At 40.7% G+C, this 21,515-nt stretch overlaps 1 protein-coding gene and 1 non-coding gene across 3 annotated transcripts in view; both read right to left on the bottom strand.

Annotated features, from left to right (window-relative positions):
- LOC129830024 (calmodulin-binding transcription activator 1) overlaps positions 1–21,515 on the bottom strand; it is a 228,399-nt gene that overhangs the window by 190,015 nt on the left and 16,869 nt on the right. For both annotated transcript variants that reach the window (XM_055892169.1, XM_055892168.1), the window contains exon 3: positions 15,337–15,440. In XM_055892169.1, the coding sequence (XP_055748144.1) occupies positions 15,337–15,440 (104 nt within the window). The remainder of the gene's footprint in view (positions 1–15,336; positions 15,441–21,515) is intronic.
- On the bottom strand, positions 16,073–16,127 carry LOC129830475 (U7 small nuclear RNA). The gene has a single exon (XR_008755529.1). It is a non-coding gene; the product is annotated as a U7 small nuclear RNA (small nuclear RNA).

Raw genomic sequence — 21,515 nt, 5'->3', positions numbered from 1 at the left:
ATTACAAAACGGTTCCGCCCAAAAAACCCTGACCCAGCAATTTAGTGCGAAAAGGTATAGAAATCTATTCCTCCATCCCTGAATAGCTTTGCACCTCAGTGAACACATGAGGGAAAAGGAAAAGAGTAAGGGAGGGAAACTAACGTGAGAGAGAGAGAGGGGAAGGAAAAAAATGGAAGACACAAGCTGGGTTCAATTTAGAGTCTTCCCACAGGAGGTGGAGTGACCTGTATGTGCTACAATAGAGGTCATGCAATTTTGAGCGGGCACCCCTGTCTTCAGAGGAGACCGAGGACCCCTGCCTTGATGTGCACATCCATAAGAAGAAACCAAAAGGTCCCTGTAGCATGCACCTTACTGGTGGGTTGCTATTGCAAACAGACTCACCACACACACTGCTACAAAATTGACACTTCACAGTAAGTTACAGCACTGGCAATTACTAAAGCTATCAAGACAGAGCAGGGTACTACGAGGCCAGGCCAGTCAACCTGAGGCCTACTTTTGTACTGCACACACTTTATGTTCTTTTCACAAGAATATGGATTTGGGATTGAAATGTGCTCAAACCCCTAAATAGCGATGTGGTGTGTGTTTACGCCTTTATCTCGATTACCTACACAAAGCTAACGAATGGAAACGCTAAAATCCCTAGCCTAGGTTAAAGAACATGGATCACGTCAGGATGGAGATGGTATTTCCCCCTTCATCTCACCTCAACCACTTAAAGCACTAGTCCAGACTCCACCTGAGACAAAGCCCTGAGCACCGGGCCCATTCATATTCACAACACACACCGGACACCTGTTCATGGTGTAGAAAAAACATGAAGGTATCTCCGTTTGAAAAAATAAAACAAATAAACAAACAAACAAACATGACCTTTAATTTCCACTGATTGCCCCAGAGAAGCTAATGAACATTTCCGTAAACATTTGCGGATTCGGAGGTAGTCATTTTAATTAGGCTACATTCCGTAGAGGAAGGATGAGGCCGGGCAAGGAGCTCAAATGAAGATAAACATTTAATCAGACGCAGCCTTGAGTTCGACTAGGTGAATTCTCTAAGCACTGACGTCCATAAAAACAACATTGACAGGCCCTGGAAAAAGATCCAATTTGTTTGTGTAGCAACAATGACCGAAAATGTATTAAAAGGAGAGTTAAGGGAGTCAAACACCTGGCTGTTTGATGAGGGCAGGCCCAATCATCCTAATCAGAATGATCCTAATCCATAGGAAAAAGCCTTAATCCAGCCAATATTGTAATGAGGTCAGGATATTCAGAGGGGGATTCACCAGCCTCAGCAGTAAGCAGCAGCACTAGAAAAGCTGCAAGCCACGGTAAAAGGGTTCTAGGAAGAACACAAACCTTACAAAGTTGAGCATCCAGGGCTACAGGGAGGACATCATGTAAATGAACTTCATTTAGCTATCAGCAAGGTATTCAAAAATAGCATATTCATTAATGATACAGTATACAGTACATGCTTCATTTGGGTAGAATGGAACGACAAGACATTGGTAGCTAGCTTGTTTAGAAAGGAGAGACGCTCTGAGCTCAACTGCCTTTGTAGTCCTTTCATATTGTGTTCAATAAACACTTAAAAGGTAATCATTACCGTTACAAAAGAACAGAGGAAAGATGAAAACTGTATCTGATTGAAGCAATCTCCTGCAGCTCTCTGAAAGATTGTGCCGTGTATTCTCAAATAATAACAGCTGAGAGTTGGAGCAAACAAAAGCAGAAGAAAGGGTTAACAGACATGACGTTCCAGCCAGAGATAAGGTTCTGAATGATTACATCACGGTATTTCAATTGTGCTTATTATTATTGCTGCCTATGTCCTATTGTCAGTGAACAACTCCCGAGGATACCTCCCTTCCTCAGCCATATGCATCTCATTACTCGTTAGCTGATTTTGACCAGCACTGTGTCGCTAGGGTAGCTGCCTTCCTAGCCCTCTCTCCCTGTTGGTCTGATTCACCCACTGCCCAGTAGTATAGTGATTGTGTCCACTGAGTGTGTCCAGTCTCCAGTGAGGCTGGCTGGGTGCTGTCCTGAGCGGAGGCATATTGCATGCAAGCACCATGCCGTGCCACTGCCAGCATTGGATTATTACTGACGACAGGGGTATTAAATGTGCAGCAGGCCGAAGGAGGCCTGAGCTGATGCTGTCTTGTCTCTCTGGGTTCAGCACCAGTTCAGCGGTAGCAGGCAGCAGCAGCACTCCCACTCTAAAGCTGAGGCTGTGGGGGAGGTTCTTCTCACAGTGCAGTACTCAGAGTGCTGCTGCTGCGGCGCTGTATTGCGTTCGTTAAAGACTGAGGGTGTCACACCAGCTTAGGTCCCAGGTCCCCTTTCGACTGTGGACCAGTGCTTCTGCTATTCAAGACGCGGTGACTGAGGATCAGACGCTACTCCGCTCAATATGGTGATTCTGGTTGCTACTGTAACGTTCGTTCTCCTCCTCGTCTGAGGAGGAGCATGGATCGGACCAAAACGCAGCTTGAGTAGAATACATGTTTGATTTATTAAAGAAAGACGAAGACGGAAAAACTCTTAACAAACTACAAAACAATAAACGACGTAAACAGACCTGAACATGAGAACTTACAGACAACGAAGAACGCGTGAACAGGAACAAACTAACAAACGAAACAGTCCCGTGTGGCACAAACACTGACACAGGAACAATCACCCACAAACAAACAGTGAGAACAGCCTACCTTAATATGGTTCTCAATCGGAGGAAACGTAAAACACCTGCCCCTAATTGAGAACCATATCAGGCTAATACATTGAACCCAACATAGAAACACATAACATAGAATGCCCACCCCAACTCACGCCCTGACCATACTAAACAAATACAAAAACAAGGGAAAACAGGTCAGGAACATGACAGAACCCCCCCCCCCCCCCCCCCCCCCCACGGTGCGAACTCCGGGCGCACCACCTAAAAATCTAGGGGAGGGTCTGGGTGGGCATCTGTCCACGGTGGCGGCTCTGGACGTTGTCCCCACCCCACCATAGTCAATCCCCGCTTCCGTGGCCTCCTCCTAACGGCCACCCTCCATATTAACCCCACTGGATTAAGGGGCAGCACCGGACTAAGGGGCAGCATCGGACTGAGGGGCAGCTCCGGACTGGCTGACGGCTCTGGCAGGTCATGGCTGGCTGACGGCTCTGGCAGGTCATGGCTGGCTGACGGCTCTGGCTGGTCATGGCTGGCTGACGGCTCTGGCTAGTCATGGCTGGCTGGCGGCTCTGGCTGCTCCTGTCTGGCGGGCGGCTCTGGCTGCTCCTGTCTGGCGGGCGGCTCTGGCTGCTCCTGTCTGGCGGGCGGCTCTGGGCAAACGGGCAGCGCAGGCGGCGCTTGGCAGACGGACAGCTCAGATGGCGTTGGGCATGCGGGCAGTGCAGGCGACGCTGGGCAGACGGACAGCGCAGACGGCTCTGGGCAGGCAGGCAGCTCAGATAGCGCTGGGCAGACGGCAGACTCTGGCCGGCTGAGGCGCACAGTAGGCCTGGTGCGTGGTACCGGAACTGGAGGTACCGGGCTAAGGACACGCACCTCAAGGCTAGTGTGGGGAGCAGCAACAGGATGCACAGGACTCTGGAGACGCACAGGAGGCTTGGTGTGTGGTGCCGGAACTGGTGGTACCGGGCTAGAGACACGCACCATAGGGCGAGTGCGTGGAGGAGGAACAGGGCTCTGGAGACGCACAGGAAACCTGGTGCGTGGTGTTGGCACTGGTGGTACTGGGCTGGGGCGGGGAGGTGGCGCCGGATATACCGGACCGTGCAGGCGTACTGGCTCCCTTGAGCACCGAGCCTGCCCAACCTTACCTGGTTGAATGCTCCCCATAGCCCGACCAGTGCGGGGAGGTGGATTAACCCGCACTGGGCTGTGTTGGCGAACCGGGGACACCATGCGTAAGGCTGGTGCCATGTATGCCGGCCCGAGGAGACGCACTGGCGACCAGACGCGTTGAGCCGGCTTCATGGCACCTGGCTCAATGCTCAATCTAGCCCGGCCGATACGTGGAGCTGGAATGTACCGAACCGGGCTATGCACACGTACAGGAGACACCGTGCGCTCTTCCGCATAACACGGTGTCTGCCCGTACTCTCGCTCTCCACGGTAAGATCGGGAAGTTGGCGCAGGTCTCCTACCTGACTTCGCCACACTACCCTTTAGCCCCCTCCCAAGAAATCGTCCGCTTCGTCGTGCTGCCTCCATTCGCCGGTATCCCTCAGCACATTGCTCCATCGAATCCCAGGTGGGCTCCGGCACTCTCCCTGGGTCGACTGACTACCTGTCTATTTCCTCCCAGGTTGTATAGCCTAGATCCTTCTCATGCTGCCAAGCTAGCTCCTCAAAACGCCGCCTCTCTGCTTTCGCTGCCTCCAGCTCAGCTTTGGGGCGGCGATATTCTCCCGGTTGTGCCCAGGGTCCTTCGCTGTCCAGAATTTCCTCCCAATTCCATAAATCCTGCGATCGCTGCTGCTGCTTTTTCCCATGCTGCTTGGTCCTTGGTTGGTGGGTGATTTTCTACATATAGCGAAATTTAATACACACATCTAACATTCCCCTTTACCTCCTGAGCAACCAGTAGACATTCCCCCGTTTTGAGTTTATTTGTCAAGTCCTCTGCATCCATTTTGCTGTCACATGTGTTACGTGTTCAGAGTTTGTTATACCCAATTTATTGATGTGATTATGATATGCTATAGGTCCGGTCCTATTGGTCATGTGCATGCGATGCATACATCATGTAAAGAGAGCAAGGGTTGAGGGAATAGGGAATGTTTTTCCAAAATAAATTAAGGATTTCGGCAACATAATTTTTCAGTCAGAAATTGCTGTAGTTATGTTGCAGCTTCAGCAACACGTACAGTGCGATACACACTGATGGTGTTCTGTGGTGGTTGCTGCAGCAGGGAGGAGAGAGAGACAGCAGGTGCTAGTCATACAGTCACTCGCTGTCTTTTCTTTTTAACACAGCACAGCAAGTCTGAGCCAGGCCCGGCACAATCAAATAAATTGTGGTCGGACTTCCTCTAGTAATTTGTGTCTTAATTATTTCATCAAACAGTACGCTTAAAGCAACATACAAGCTCTGTGCATATAGTTGATTTAATTAAAACACATAGGATGCGTCTATATATGGAAAAATACATGTGTCACGCCCTGGCCTTAGTTATCTTTGTTTTCTTTATTATTTTAGTTAGGTCAGGGTGTGACATGGGGGATGTTTGTGTGTTTTTGTCTCGTCTAGGGTGTTTGTATTGTCTAGGGGGTGTTTGTAGAGTTCATGGGGTTGTGTTCATTGTAGGTGTTTATGTAAGTCTATGGTTGCCTAGATTGGTTCTCAATTAGAGACAGCTGTCTACCGTTGTCTCTGATTGGGAGCCATATTTAGGCAGCCATAGTCATTAGGTAGGTTGTGGGTGATTGTCTATGTGTAAGTTGCCAGTGTCTGCACTTATTGTTTGTATAGCTTCACGGTCGTCATTTTGGTAGTTTGTAAAAGTGTTCGTTTCGTCTTCATTAAAAAGTAAGATGTATTGTTATCACGCTGCGCCTTGGTCCTCCTCTCTTTCACTATACGACGATCGTGACAACATGTAATACAATTTTGACCAATCGATTGGTTGATAGAAAAACGACTCTTGGTTGACTAAGATTTTTTTAGTCGGAGACAGCCCTAGAATGAATGCAGTTGTTTTATTCCCACAATGATAAAGCAAAGCCGAGACTCTGGACATAGAGTTCCAACGAGAGCCAAAGAGCAAGTGATGCATATAAAAATAGCACTTATGCATGGCATTGCAATTCTGCCACACATCTCTGGTCCTCCTACCTTCTCATGCTGAGGTAACTTAAACATGGAGGCGGTTCTGTTTGATCTGGAAAGGAATTTAAGCTTTAAGCCCCTTTGTGTGTGAGGTGTATTTCTATACAAATATTTTAATCTCAACAAGAATGTCCGGAAAATAGAGGTCATGGCTGCCAGAGTAGCCAGCAGACAATAGCAGTTGGTTACGGACCTGAGAGGAATTCTGGGTAGGATTTGTTTCTTCTGGACCTATAGCCTACTCCTCTCAGAAAGACAAAAGAGGCTGCTGACTGAATAGAAAGAGCAATGACACAAAATGATAGGCCTACATGCTTCGACTACAGGAAAAGGCGTGGCTAGTCTTAGTGACTAAAAACATTGGAATAGCTTTAGTTCTATGGGGGATAATAGCCTAATAGCCTGTATGTAAATCGATGTTAATGTCATGCAACGCAACATATGTAAACTCTGCCATAACAGACAAATGATACGTAATATTTTAAAGTCTCTGCATTAGCCGAACTTGATGTACAAAACGTCCATTTCTTTATGAACGGATCACAATATTTTTTATGATTTATTACAAAAAACACAAGGAAGGGGTAACATTCAAGTATTAGAACATGATGGACAAACAATACAGCATCAAGACACTATCAAACATGTATCAGTCTTTCCACAACAGAGCTATCCTTATGTGTGAGGGTGCGTGTGCATGATAGTGATATAAAATATATGTCATAATTCCCTTTTTCATGATCACAATCTTGTGAAACCCGAACGCTCCAAGATCCCCCCACAGTTCCCCAATAGCTGCCCCTCAGCCATTCGAGACCCCTCCCACAAAATATAATTAATTCCATTCCCCACCCCCAAGAACCCCCCAATGTACCAACAACCAAGAGAATGAACTAAAGAGAAAAAAGGAAAAGACAGAAGAAAACAGCAGACAAAAATGTAAAATAAAAAATAAAAAATAATGCATTTAAAACAAAAGACATCAAGGACAACGGAAATCATAACAACAATGCCTGCTGTATATGTTTGTGTGCATGTCTGGCACGTGTCTGACCAGGTCTACTATTGCTAGGGTCAATTTTCGATCAATGCTATGAATTTTCAGCCCTTCCTGAACCTGAGACCAGAAACAGGCTACCTGAGGGCAATACCAAAATAAATGTTCTATTGATTCTGTATACTCACAACGAAATCTGCAGAGCTTCGATGATTTTATGCCCCAAATATTCAACATTTTGTTGGTGGCAAGAATTCTATATAATAATTTTAGCTGAAAAGCACGAAGTCTTGAATCTTGCGGTACATCAAAAATCTCTTCCCAACTATTTTGCAATCTGTATGGCACAGTTGTCAACATCCTGGTCCTCTAATTAAACTGGTATACTTTCCTATTTATGCTATTTTTATTCCTCTGCCAGTTTTGATCCTTTATATTGGGCAGACAGACCAGTTTCCTTCCTCCTCCCGCTGCCACCCACCTCCTCCATTTTCGGGGCAATCAATTGGTTGTACCCTTGGATTGAGCAGACCTTCCCGTACAATTCTGATAACTCCATGAAGGACATAACTCTACCATTACAATTTACAATATCATTTAAGAACAAAATACCATTTTCAAAAATCTTTCCCATAAATACAGGTATTTTATCAACCAGCACATTTGAGTTCAGCCATAATATTTGTTGTAATATTTGTTCTATCTTTTCAGGGGGATGAAATTGAAATTGTAGCCAGCTCTGCAATGCTTGTTTGAAAAAGACAGATACTTTGAAAAAAAGTATAATTTTCAATTAATCGAAAATGAGACATGGCAATCTGCACAAAGGCAAAAAGGCCATTTTTAAACAACGGATGAGCTTTTCTTATTAATCTACTTGAGAACCATTTAGGGTACAAATAAAACTTTTGAATGACTGAAGCTTTTGGAGAGAGGTTTAGTGCATTTATATTTAATAATCTCAACCCACCCAATTCATATTCATTAAATAGATAGGCTCGTTTTATTTTGTCTGGTTTAGCATCCCAGATAAAGCGAAATATTTTTTGCTCATATGATTTGAAAAACGAATCATCAGGAGTAGGCAGCGCCATAAGTAAGTGAGTAAACTGAGATATGACTAAGGAGTATCAGGTATTTATATTTATATTTACCTCTCCATGATTGCAGGATCTGTCTATTTTTACAAGTTTTCTATTGAAATTCATTGTGGAGAGCTTATTTATATATTTTGTGATATGAATACCGAGTATGTCTACTTCACCATCAGCCCATTTTAAAGGTAAGCTGCAGGGTAATGTAAAAGTTGTATTTTTTAAGGATCCAATACGTAATATTATACACCTATCATAATTAGGTTTTAGTCCAGAGAGTACAGAAAAGTGATCTAGATCTTCAATGAGACATTGTAGGGATCTAGCTTGCGGACTTAACATAAAACTTGAGTCATCGGCATACATGGACACCTTTGTTTTTAAGCCTTGGATTTCTAATCCTCTCATGTTGTTATTGGATCTGATTTTAATAGATAGCATTTCGATGACCATAATAAATATATATAGTGACAGCGGACACCCTTGTTTAACTCCTCTTGACAATTCAAAACTCTCTGAGAAGTAGCCGTTATTTACTATTTTACACCTGGGGTTGCTATACATTATTTTTACCAATTTTATAAGAGAATTGCCGAAATTGAAAAAATCCAGGCATTTTAAATAAAATACAGTCTTACTTTATAAAATGCCTTTTCAAAATCCGCTATAAATAGCATTCCTGGCTTCTTATATGTTTCATGAGGTTCTATTATTTCTAGTAGTTGCCGTATATTATCTCCAATGTATCGTCCATGTAAAAAACCTGTCTGATCAGGATGAACAATACCTGGTAAAACCTTTTTAATTCTGAGTGCAATGCATTTTGCTAGTATTTTTGCATCACAACATTGAAGTGTAAGGGGCCTCCAGTTTTTTAGATAGACTGGGTCTTTATATTTGCCATCTGGGTCTTGTTTAAATAATAGAGAAATTAGACCTTCCTGCTGAGTACCTGACAGACTACCATTTTGATAGGAATAGTTAAAACAATCTAACAATGGAGCTTTTAGTATATAAAAAAATACATGATATACCTCTACCGGTATGCCATCAAGCCCTGGGGTTTTTCCAGACTGAAATGATTTAATAGCCTCAAAAAGTTATTCCTCTGTAATTTGGCCTTCGCACTGATCTTTCTGTACATTTGATAATTTTTCATTTTTTATATTATTTGGAAAGAATTCCTAATCGTAATCTTCATTCAGTGGGAGAGGATGAGACAGAAAAGAGAACATCTGCCTAAAATAATTAGCTTCCTCTTTTAAAATATAATTCAGAGAATCATAGATGACTCCGTCTTCAGTAATGAGTTTCTCCAAATTATTTTTTGTTAGCATTCCTGTATTGGAGATTCATGAAGAATTTTGTGCATTTTTCTCTATATTCCACCCAGTTTGCTTTATTTTTGTAATAGATTACATTCGATGGTTCTTGAATAAGTTCGTCAAGTTCTTTTTGTTTTTCCTCTAACTTATTTTGTATCTCTGTAGTATCATTTTTATTGCTATCTGCCTGTACTATTAGTTCATGGATTTCCCTTGTTAGTCTTGTTTCTTTAGCCAGAAACTGCTTTTTTATTATTGATGAATATTGAATTGAATGACCCCTGAAGGTACATTTAAAGGTATCCCAAACAATAAGGGGATTTGCTGAAACTATATTATACTGGAAAAATTCAGTTATAAATTGTTTTGTCTTAGTTAAAAAGAAGTTGTCCTCCAGTAAACTTTGATTAAATTTCCAATATCCCCGTCCACGTGGAAAATCTATAAGAGTTATGTGAATGCCAATTAGATGATGATCCGATCGCATTCTGTCTCCTAATAAAACTTTTTTAACCTTTGATGCAAGAGAGAAAGAGACAAGAAAGTAGTCAAGATGTATATCTCACTAGGTCTGGGTTTTTTAGTCTCCAAACATCCACTATTTCTAATGTGTCCATAATATTTGTGATTTCCTTAAGGGCACGGTGATGATAGTCTGTAGAGTGATTACCTTTACGGTCCACTGAGGTACTTAACACTGTGTTATAGTCTCCTACCATAATGATTAGATAATTTGTTGGCTGTAAGTTCAATAAATTGGTATAAATGTATTCGAAGAAGTGTGGATCATCCTGATTTGGACCGGACCATACAGATTAATGAGCCAAATCTCTTTTTCGTCCACTTTCATATTCAAAAGGATCCACCTTCCTTGCGAATCATTCCTGATTATTTGCACATTCAGATCATAATTTTTGTTAATTAATATCATCACACCCTTTGAGTCCTTTGTCCATGACAGAAAATGATTTCACCACCCCATTCCTTTTTCTACGCAACTTCATCTAAGGATGTAGAGTGACTTTCCTGTAAACAGTATATGTTATATTCCTTTTCTTTTAGCCATGTAAAGACTGATCTTCTTTTTTGATAATCTGCCAAACCGTTACAATTATAACTAGCTATACTTATTTCACCCCTTAGCATAACTAGATTCTATTCTCAGGCTAAATTGACCATAATTGGGGCTTGTAAAGTTACTGCCATCAGAGGTATTATGACGATCAAAACTAGAGCTTTCAAATGTCTGATATTTAGAATTCAAGAAATAGGTTTTAGCAATATGTTTTTTTATTCCCTTGCCTGTTTGCCTGTGAACCAATGCCACAGATGTTAGAAAATTGAGACAAACTATGTGTGTAACAAATATGAGTAGGTTGATGTGTATGATATTGGATATGATATAATGAGAGTGTGTATGATGTCTGTATAAGAGTAAGACTATAATGTGTGATGTCCAAATAAATAATAACTCTGCCAATGTGCATGTTTGAGTGTCTATGTGTGTAACGTAGTGCGTATAGCCTTAATAATCATAATTGTAATCCATATCGTATCACCATCATAGTTGCATCATAATTACCTTTAACATAATTGAAAAACACATCCCAGCATTTCCATAGCAATTGACGTTTCACCTGATCATGAAAGAGACCTTGCATTACTCTAGAGATGGCTTCACTACAGTACAAATGTATTCCGCACAATATGTTATTATTCCCCAATGCCCCTATGTTGATATCTTCAACTTGCTTGTTGTAAACATATATAAACTTGCAGACAAATACATAAAAAAGATAGATAAACAATAAACACATTAAACGGGTCACAAATTGTACAAATCTAATACTTCCCTCCTCGAGAAAACACAGATTTCTGGCATGCACTCCTCGTTTATTTCTTTAAAAACATACCTCCCTTTCTTTCTGCTATGGTTGTGTCAACTAAATTGTCAAGCTTGCCCCATATTTCCTCTTAATCTCACTTTGACAATTTAGAAGCTGAGAGCAGCGTGCCTGCCTATCAGCAGCTCTGAGAGAGGCTGAGGCTGCTTCAGAGTTACTGACGCCAGCCCCCTTCCCTTCCTCCGCCTGCTTCCTTTCCTTGCATTTTGATCAGATTGGTTTATCTAATTTTCCAGTAAATGCTTGAAATGTATTCATGCACACCTTCTCCCCATAAACGTACACAGGGGAATAGGGAGAATGGGATAGAAATTAATAGCTCGGCATTAGCTCCCTTCACACCCTCGTTCCTCCATTCCGATACACATTTGGGGCAGGAGGAGCGATTCTCTTCCACCTATGAAGGGATGACTAACACTTATTCAGCAACAAGGGAGAAGCCAAGATCTTTCCAACCTATAGAACCTATAAGGGATGTGGCCTTTACACAATACAGAAAGGTGAGAAAGGCATATTTTCTTGAGGTGCTATCTAACCAGATACTTTTGTATCCAAAGAGAAGTGAAATGCCCTTCCGTGGGCAGTATGACAATAGCTACACACTTTATGATCATTTTAGGTTTTAGGAAAGCATTTAGTTTGAGAGCAGTTGTATTGAATCCTGCATTCAAGCTAAAGTGGTCATCAAATGCACTCTCTATACCCCCAAAATGTTGAGAGTTTAATCAGAGGGGGAGAAAAACAACAAGGTTGCATTAGGCATGCTGAACCAGCGCCAGAAATATGCAGAGAATTGATGAGGTGTCACTTTCGCTAAGAGTCACACAATCGCTGCCGACAAGAGACTCTGTAATCCCCTGCCTGCCTGCCTGCCTGCCTGCCTGCCTGCCTGCCTGCCTGCCTGCCTGTCTGACTGCCACCAACGAGCCACAGCAAAGAGAGAGAGACACTGGTTCACTTCGCATGGTGCTCATGAAAGGGAAACGCCCTTGATTTTAGGGAAGGTTACCTTGGTCTCCTTCTCTCTAGTCAACCCTGGAAAGTATTGCTCCACAGCACTAACGTACATCGTGCAACATAATTAGGATTGATGCTCTTTGGTTGTGCTATTGGAAAAACTTGACAGGAGGTACCTTACCTATGACGTTAATCCTAAACCCACATGGCAATATACGTAAAAACATTTCAAATAAATAATACCAGTGACATAACTTGGTCTGCCTTTTAATAACATGTCTGTTGTTTGTGTTGTTAGTAATAAATGACATGACAACAGCTGTAGCCAACAACAAGTGCTTACATTTATGAAATCAATTTCAAAATACATGAATGACTTTAAACTGCTAGCAGAACCCTATAGGAGAAACAACAGCAGACTCAATTAGAAAACAAGCAGGTGGATTATTTGACATTTCTTATGGAAAAGAGAGGCAGACTGAGAGAAATATAGACTGAGATGTCTAATGCAGCGATGTAATAGTGTATGTTTATGTGTAGGACTTTGCAGCACTGTAAGACTTAGGCTACTCCAAAAGGCTGATGGATCAATACACATCAGATAGATTGCTGTGCAAATCATCTAAACAACAAACACAATAGAAGTAAGGACTTTTGTCTTGTTGTACGGATAACATGAATAATCTCCCGTCATGTTTGTGCTGACGCTTCCACTTGTTTTTCACTCAATTAATTAGAAAACCAATGATGACAGTATTTCTGGCCCAAATGTGTAATCAAAAGTACGGGTGGCTGGGTTTTGCACATCGCTTTAATTTCCTCTCATTAGTAGTGGCAGTGACTTTGATCAAATCTTCATGCATCTAATTAGATTGATTCACTCATTAACAACTAATTATATCAAAATCGAGATCAATATTTGAAATTAAAGCCATGGGATCATTGAACTAAATTGACCTGCACCCAGAGGAAAAGTGGTGACAAAATTCGGACAAAACTTTACGCTTGAATGTCATACCAAAACCTGCTTCCTTCTCTCTCTGTCTCTATCTGGTACTGTCATGAATTCCTTATACAGCATATTCAAGCACAAATACTTGTCACTACATGAAAAAAAAACACTTCACTGTTGAAGGATGAAAATGCCTTAGTATTTCATAAAAACACCTTTAAGAGAGGCTGGATTGTGATTTGTAACTGCAGAGGTTTGGCAGGGCCTGAGTTGATGTGGGAGTGACAGGTCATTTATGAAAGGGGGGCTGAGACCAATCACTGTGCTCCATTATACAATTAAAACAGTGCTGCTTTTCTTTGCCTGGGCTCCTCTGGTGATTCCATTGCCTGTCGGTTAATGTGCTGAAACCACCACGTTTGTTTCATTGGGATCAATTGTATTATAAATGCAGCGATGCCTTCTCTGGCAGGAGCTTATGAATTTCCTTAGAGAAACTTTTGTAATTGCAATCATTCAAAATCCATCCAGCAAGCTAAATAATGTTTAGTTCCAACCTCCCTGACAGTCTCCACGTACGTAGACTAGAGAGAGAACCCATACCCAAAAAGGGATTGAACGTGAACGACAAATAATATGTGAACATCAAGCAAGACACTGTCTCACTTCCATTAAATGATAAAGTAGCTGTACTGAAAAGAAAATAACTAATTTAAATGGCTGGCCTATAGGTCAAGGACAGCCGGAGCAAATGCCTTCTGTGATTTCTTTTCACACAGGCATACAAATAAAAACATTTTGCACTTTCATTTTCTGTGACAGAAAGCTAAACAAGTTGTGTTATCTTTTCTTATTGATGTGATACAGTATATGAAATGTGAAACACCTCTAGGCTTATGCACCTATGCTAAATACTTTTTTATGTTAACATTATGAGTTCTACATAATGCTGGATGAACACAGCCTCACTGAATAAGAACCCAGGTGTGATTGACAGTTACATTTATGGTTTAGGCCAAACAGGAATTCCTTTAAGAATGGGTAACGTAAAAATCAACATAAGCTAAGCGATAAGACACATCAATGATCTAGCTCTTATTCCACAGATACATAGGTGAAAATAGACTGTTGCAAGTTCTTATGTGTGTAGGCATAGTGCTTTATTCAGCCAGTGAGCATCATCAAGGTCACACTATACTTAAATGGATACTTCAGGATTGAAGGGCAATGAAGCCCTTTAGCTACTTCCCAAGAGTCAGATGAACTCGTGGATACCATGTGTATGTCTCTGCATCCAGTATGAAGGAAGTTAGAGGTATTTTGGGAGCCAATGCTAACTAGCGTTGGTGCAATGACTGGAAGTCTATGGTATCTATTAGCATGCTAGCAGTTACCATAAACTTCCAGTCATTGTGCTAACAGTAGTTCGCAATTATGCTAGCGCTAGTTAGCAACTTCCTTCAAACTGCAAGCAGAGACCTAAAAATGGTATCGACGAGTTCATCTGACTCTGGGGAAGTAGATAGTAAAGCGCTTCACTGCCAAAATCCCGAAGTATTCCTTTAAGGAGCTCAATGACACTATGCTCACAATACAGATGAAACCTCCAATTAAGATCGGCCGAGAACATCATGCTCTCCAATTTCCTTTATACAGCAGCTAAACACAAAATGAGCCTATTCATATTTTACAGTGGTTTTCATAATGTACAGTGGGCATGCACATGATGAAAATCACCATCTTAACTGTTCAATAGATGGTATACATGCTCGATTCTGTATCATACATTTTTCCTCCTTGTCTTACTGTTGGCCGCTAGACAACAGTCCCAAACAAAAACAGGAAAGGGGAAACTAGGTGACAGGAACAAATTACATTGCAAACTAATTCTGTCAGCTGCAAAAACATGTGTTGATGTTGGAACCTAAATAAATGGAATCATGTGATTCTACACCGAAGACAATCAAGACACTTTTAGATAATATGTACTTTGCCAGTATGAATGAAAGACTTATAAATTAGATTTAATGCACAAAAATGTTTGAATTAAACGTTCCTTTGCTAACTCATTTAAAACACAGTATAGCTGAAGTTAAGTTTAAGTAAAAAAATCAAATGCTCATACCTATAAGCCTGAAGAATATGGCTGATTTTGTATCTGAAGTGGTTTTACATTGTCACGGAGGACATCAGAAACATTTGCAATGATAACCACAGAGTGACAAGGAGAAGAAGGGGCCATACCTCATTGGTGTTCCATCTGTGTCTCTCCTTTGGCAGCGACGAGCATTTTGGTAGACATTCAAGCAGCTTTTTGGGCAGGTATATTTTCAAATGTCCATGTTCATCTGCAAAGAGAAAAAGAGATACGTCACATTACAGTGCATGCTTGCTCCTTTTTCCTTTTGGGTTTCTTTTTTTGTTAGACCTGAGGAATCAGAACTGTGTCAGAGATGGGGCAGCTTTATGGGGGTAGAGGTTTTCAGAGCCAGTTTCAGAAGACAACCGTGTTGCTGTTACTAGGTAGCCTCATATCACAATGCTAAAACAACAACAAGACCATTTCTATTAACTATTATAGTAAACTATGGTATTTAAATACTATAGTATTCACTGTAGTGTTTTGCAGACTTTACTGTAGTATGTACAGTTAACTACAGTATAAATACTGTAGTGAAAGAAAACTGTAGTATATACTATAGTAATTAATGTGTTGTTTTTGCGGATAGAAGTATACTGTAGTATTTACTTTTGTGTTTTTGTGGACTGTAGTATACTGTAGTATTTACTTTTGTCTTTTTGCGGACTGTACTATACTGTAGTATTTACTGTAGTTCTTTGCGGACTGTAGTATACTGTATTATTTACAGTAGTGTTTTTGGAGATTGCACTATACTGTAGTACTTACTGGAGTGTTTTTGCAGACATTACTGTAGTATTTACTATAGTGTTTTTGTTTTATTATCTTTGACATAGAAGTGGAGGCTTTCTCCTTCAGAAAACCACATGGAGAAATACTAAAAGAGCTGATTTTCCATAACCTTTAAGTAGGTAGAACTGGGTTCTGAACGGCTAGCTTCTTCTCTTTTTGATAACCTGCAGGGAACACAATATATAGTCTCTACTTGGCATGTAGGTTTCTCAGTTATGGGGGAGGGGCATGGGCAGGGTATGTGCAAACTAAATACTGTAGTATTTACTATAAGTTAAAAAAAGTGTAGTGTTTTTGGGGACTGTAGTGTTTTTGCAGACATTACTGTAGTATTTACTACAATATTCTACAGTATAATACAACATTCTATAGTAAGTACTACACGTGATAGAGGGATACTACAGTGTGTAGTGTAGAATTCTACAGTAGCTTATGCTACAGTTTACTATATAATTCTATAGTAAGTACTGTTTATTCTATAGTAAACTGTAGTATTTTTTCATGTGGGCACTCTCCACTGTTTCAATGATTCAAACTGCAAAGCTGAAGTGGGACCACATCCTCTCACACAAGCTCAAATGCCAGTGGATGATACAAAAAGGAAATAGGCCAACAATTTGTTGAGTAGGGAAATGAAAGCTGTGCTGTATCTTCCCTCTTCTCCCCGTTTCAAAGGGCTTGGCAGCCCAGTCAAATCAATGTCGTTCTGAAGCAATGATACTGTCTGTAGCCTTATCTGTGAATCGCCTTTAATTACACACTTGTTATTATCTGTCGATTATCTCCATCTCCTAAAGTTGTCCACTAACTTTATTTTTTACATAAATGTTTCCATATTCACAAAGAGAAACATGGGGCCTAATGCACAAAATGTAAACGCCCAATCATAATACCATAATTCAGTGAATTATTGAAAGAGACTAGGCCTAACCTAGTCAATAGAAAGCCCATTGCTTTACATGGTTACACGTCATGTTACATTTCACAATCATTTTCATAAAGATTATGTAGCAAATGCAGTGCAGAGGAGACATGCTTAGATACAATCATGCATTAGGCCCATGCTGTTTAAGGTCCTATTGCTCATTCAAGTTGCACTGCCTGCTCATTCCTGCTATTCAAATATGCAGATGGCATTTCATCCAAGACTTAAGTGGGTGCAAATTCTATTTGTCTGGAGACCAAATTTACTGTGAATTTATAATTATGAACAAAACTAATATAGTCTTTGGGATGAATATTACAAGGAAATTAAAATAATATTTTTTGTAAGCATAAACACACAGCTTTTAGAAAGCCTATGCATCCATAGCTTTTGCAATTTACATACCAAATGAGCATATCTCATTCCCAGCCAACAGCTTATCATTAAGGGTGGGTTTAAAGACAGAGAGGAGCTACTGGCTGCCAATCATAATGACATGACATCATAGTAGCAGGTGGCCTTTCAAAGAATGGAAGCAATGCTACTGTACGAAGAAAACAACCCACTAACCTTGGCTACTATGTAAATCAAGTTTTCTGGATAATTATTTGTTAGGAGAGAAGTTCACACTGAATAATAATGTGTTTACATAACAAAACAAAAATGATCAATTATAGACAGTGTTATGTTTTGTAGGCCTAAATTTTGGCTATGGGCCTAAACAATAATATTCCTGCTCAGCTTTACATCTTCCTACTAAAGTCATCCATCAAGGCACATCTGCTGAACTAATTGCACTGTTTCCTGATACATTTGTTGTGAAGATTCAGACTGCATAATACTATTTCCAATTACCATTACATTTGTTGTGAAGATTCAGACTGCATAATACTATTTCCAATTACCATTACATTTGTTGTGAAGATTCAGACTGCATAATACTATTTCCAATTACCATTACATTTGTTGTGAAGATTCAGACTGCATAATACTATTTCCAATTACCATTACATTTGTTGTGAAGATTCAGACTGCATAATACTATTTCCAAATACCATTACATTTGTTGATATGTGAAAGAAATGCTGATCTTCTTATCCAGTTGTGAGGTCTTTTTAGTAAAATTATAATAATAGAACCTTATAATAAAACCTTATAATAGAACTGTTTAATAGAACCTTATAATAGAACCTTACAATATAACCGTATAATAGAACTGCATAATAGAACTGTATAATAGAACTGCATAATAGAACCGTATAATAGAACTGCATAATAGAACTGCATAATAGAACCTTTCTGATTTGGTATTACAATTTAAGCAACCACACTTGCTTTAGAGTTGGGGTGGATATCAGTGTGAGATTTAAATCATCTTTAGTACCAGGGGAATACCATCTTTCTCAGATTGTCATCCTCCCAAAGTCACTGGTGACACATCAAGGCACATCTGCTGAAAAAATTCCATAGTTTCCAGCAATGCTGGTGAGGCCATGCACAGAGATCCCATGGCAAATACTTTGATTTTAAGTACAGAACCTCCATTCCAGTCGTGTACTAGGCCTATGTCAAGAGACCTATTGAAAGGGAACAGAATTTATAGCCTAGGCCGAATAGACCCTAGCTTGTACAATCCCATTCTTCATTCAGATGGTACAAACAAACTGCTGTTCCAGCCACCTGATCAGGGAGGGAGAGAAACATCAGAGCCATGTTTAGTGTTGCTCCCACAGGGAGCAGGCAGTAGAGATGGATTTGTAGATCTGTAGTCGTTTGCTGCATCCAACTGTACCTGGAAATTCTGTGTGTGTAAACTCTTTTTATATGAGCTGAACAGGTATCTGTAATCATTCGTTTCGCCCAATTACCAAACCCGTACAGCATCTGCTCGTAGGTTCCACCAAAGTGGTGTTATTGTTGTCATCAGAGGCAAACAGGATGGAGCTGAATGATCAGAGATGTATCAGGCAGGGAAATGAGAGGGAAAACGGGACATGGGAAAATTAGGGAAACAACTAAATAGGTAATAAGGAAAGAATCACACAAAACAAAAAGAGAAGCACATAATGAAAAGGGGAAAAAACAAACAACTATCACCTTATCATGAAATGTTTTCTTTTTCTTTTTAAGACTTGACCAATTAGCTATTGTTGGACTAATTGCATTTTCTACATTTTTTCTAACTGTGGATTGGCTTTCAGCATGTGTCACACACTCTGCCTGCGGAATGTTTATCTGTTGTTTGTTTTCTAATGAGAAGCCATGAGTCCACAGTCCACTGAGTCCTGGCTCAAACATTAAAGGTGATGCTTAAAGGCAGACCAGACCAGACTCAGATTGAACCAGTTGTGTCCAGAGGAAGCTATCTCTCACCTCCCTCTCTATAGTACACACAGAGCAGAGTTCTCCGACTGCCTGCTCTTGAAATCAATCCTCAGCAGAGCAGCACCAGGCCCACTCGCCAGCCAGCCTATCCCACCATGGGGCTCTGCCAATGATCAATGCTAACCTATGACATACCCTTAGATGACATCATCGAGGGGAGAGACCCAGTCAGAGAGACTCAATCATTATTGTATTCAATGTCACTACAATTTCATTTTAGAAATCAAGAATATGTACTGCACTACTGAATTCAACATCAAGCCATTGATAAAACTTCCTTAAAACCTGGTCATAAAATGATTCGGATGTCTCAAAAAGCTCTCTGAGTGGTGTAATAGGAATTTCCAGGTGAACAAAAAGGAGAGTAGCCGTTGATAACATCAATAAAAATCTACCCGGGTTTATTATTTTATGCACAGAACTCGGTGATATACTGCAGGAGGTAACTTAAATTGTAAACTCGCCACCTGTTTGCAAAACTACATGGAGATATGATATCAGAGCATGACAATGTTATATTTCACACAGAGGCTCGGTGGTTATCGAGGGGAAATGCTGGAAAGATTTTTACAAATTTTCACAATGACACACTGTTGTTATTCAAAATGAATGTAAAAAAAAACAGACTTGGTTGACTTTCTGTGTAATGAAAATAAAATGTGTCTCCTTCCCTATGTAACAGACATATTTGGGAAACTGAATGAACTGAACGCAAGCATGCAGGGGAAATACAAAAACATTCTACAGATGCGTGACCAAATCAGTGTATTCAGTGGAAAGAATTCTTACTGGAGAGAGTCTTTCAAAAGCGAATCATGCCCCCTTCACTAGGCTGTGCATGTTTCTAACAGAAAACAGCATCAGTAAGTATCACACATGAGTGATGACTGCTCACCTCCGACGCTTGGAAGAAAAAAACGAGCTCCGACTGGGAAAAATGGCTTGGAAAGGGTCATCCGACCTGAAGATCACTGACGTCATGATTTGACCTCGTATTTTTCAGTTTCCTGTTGTCTTGAAAGCACCATGAAACTCCTGGTAACCTTCACCAGCTCATATCTGTTTGAAGCTGGATTCAGTGCTCTCATCTGCATTAAAACTAAACATCTATCCAGGTTGGATGTGACAGCAGAGAAGAGGTGCGCGCTGTCGGCCACGCCCCCTGACTTTGAGAAGCTCTGACTCGACATGCATCAAGCACACCCATCTCATTAGTGGTGGTGAGATAAGATACATTATGTTAGACTAATTTCCAATTGACTGTCATAGCCCCACATTAAAAGTATGTGATGGTGAGTTGAGAAGACTATCAGAAATACTGTTTGTCAATTGACTGCCAGAGCCCCAAGTAAAAAAGTGAACATTGGTTGTTAATTACATAATTTCTTTCACATGGTTGAAGTGGCGAGAATTTTCAGATATCAAAATGGGGTCGTGGGCCAAAAATGTTTGAGAACCCCAGCTCTAAACTGAATAGGAACTTTATTCACCTTCAATTTCCCAATTACAAGTGGTCTTATAGTTCAAGACCAAAATGTTTAAGACATTGGATCTACGTTTCAGATTTTAAATGGTTGTCTGTCTAAGCCCTGTATACCAGATTTGTTCAGTCAGAGTTCATATGACTACCTCTTAACTTAAGCACCTTAGGAAGGTGTTCTCCACCTAACACGTTCTTACGTTCACCTTCTGTTAGTAGGCTATAGGCTGTATCTCTCTTTGGAGAACAGACAACGAACCGCAGAACTTGTTTCAAATGCTAAACTGAAGCATCTTTTCTCCCGTTTATTAGGCCCACATCGTCAATTTGTTCACGTTATTCCAGCGATCCTCAGAGTTTCTCCAGCAGGCTTTTCTACAGCTATGGTGGAGGAGAAGGGGCTCCTTTGAAAGTGATAGTTCAGAGTTTTGCACACAAATAAAAGGTTTGTCAACTGTGCCAGTGAGACGAAGGGAATCAACATAATGTAGATGTGATAGAGAGCCTCATACTGCTTCCACATGGGAATAGGTTGGATGCCAGACACACAACACAAATCTTTGACAAAACTCTGAAAGTCACTGATTAATCTACAGCTGAAACACAGGTTAGCAGAGACAAATTGTATTTGTGAATGTTTATACAGAAAAGGAAAATCAAATCATAAAATGAATAAAATAGGGTGGCTCTAACTGGGTAAA

The sequence above is a fragment of the Salvelinus fontinalis genome, chromosome 31 (genome assembly GCF_029448725.1).
Source record: "Salvelinus fontinalis isolate EN_2023a chromosome 31, ASM2944872v1, whole genome shotgun sequence".
NCBI lineage: Eukaryota > Metazoa > Chordata > Actinopteri > Salmoniformes > Salmonidae > Salvelinus > Salvelinus fontinalis.
Note: the sequence above shows the minus strand (reverse complement) of the source record. Positions and strands in the feature narration are given on the sequence as shown.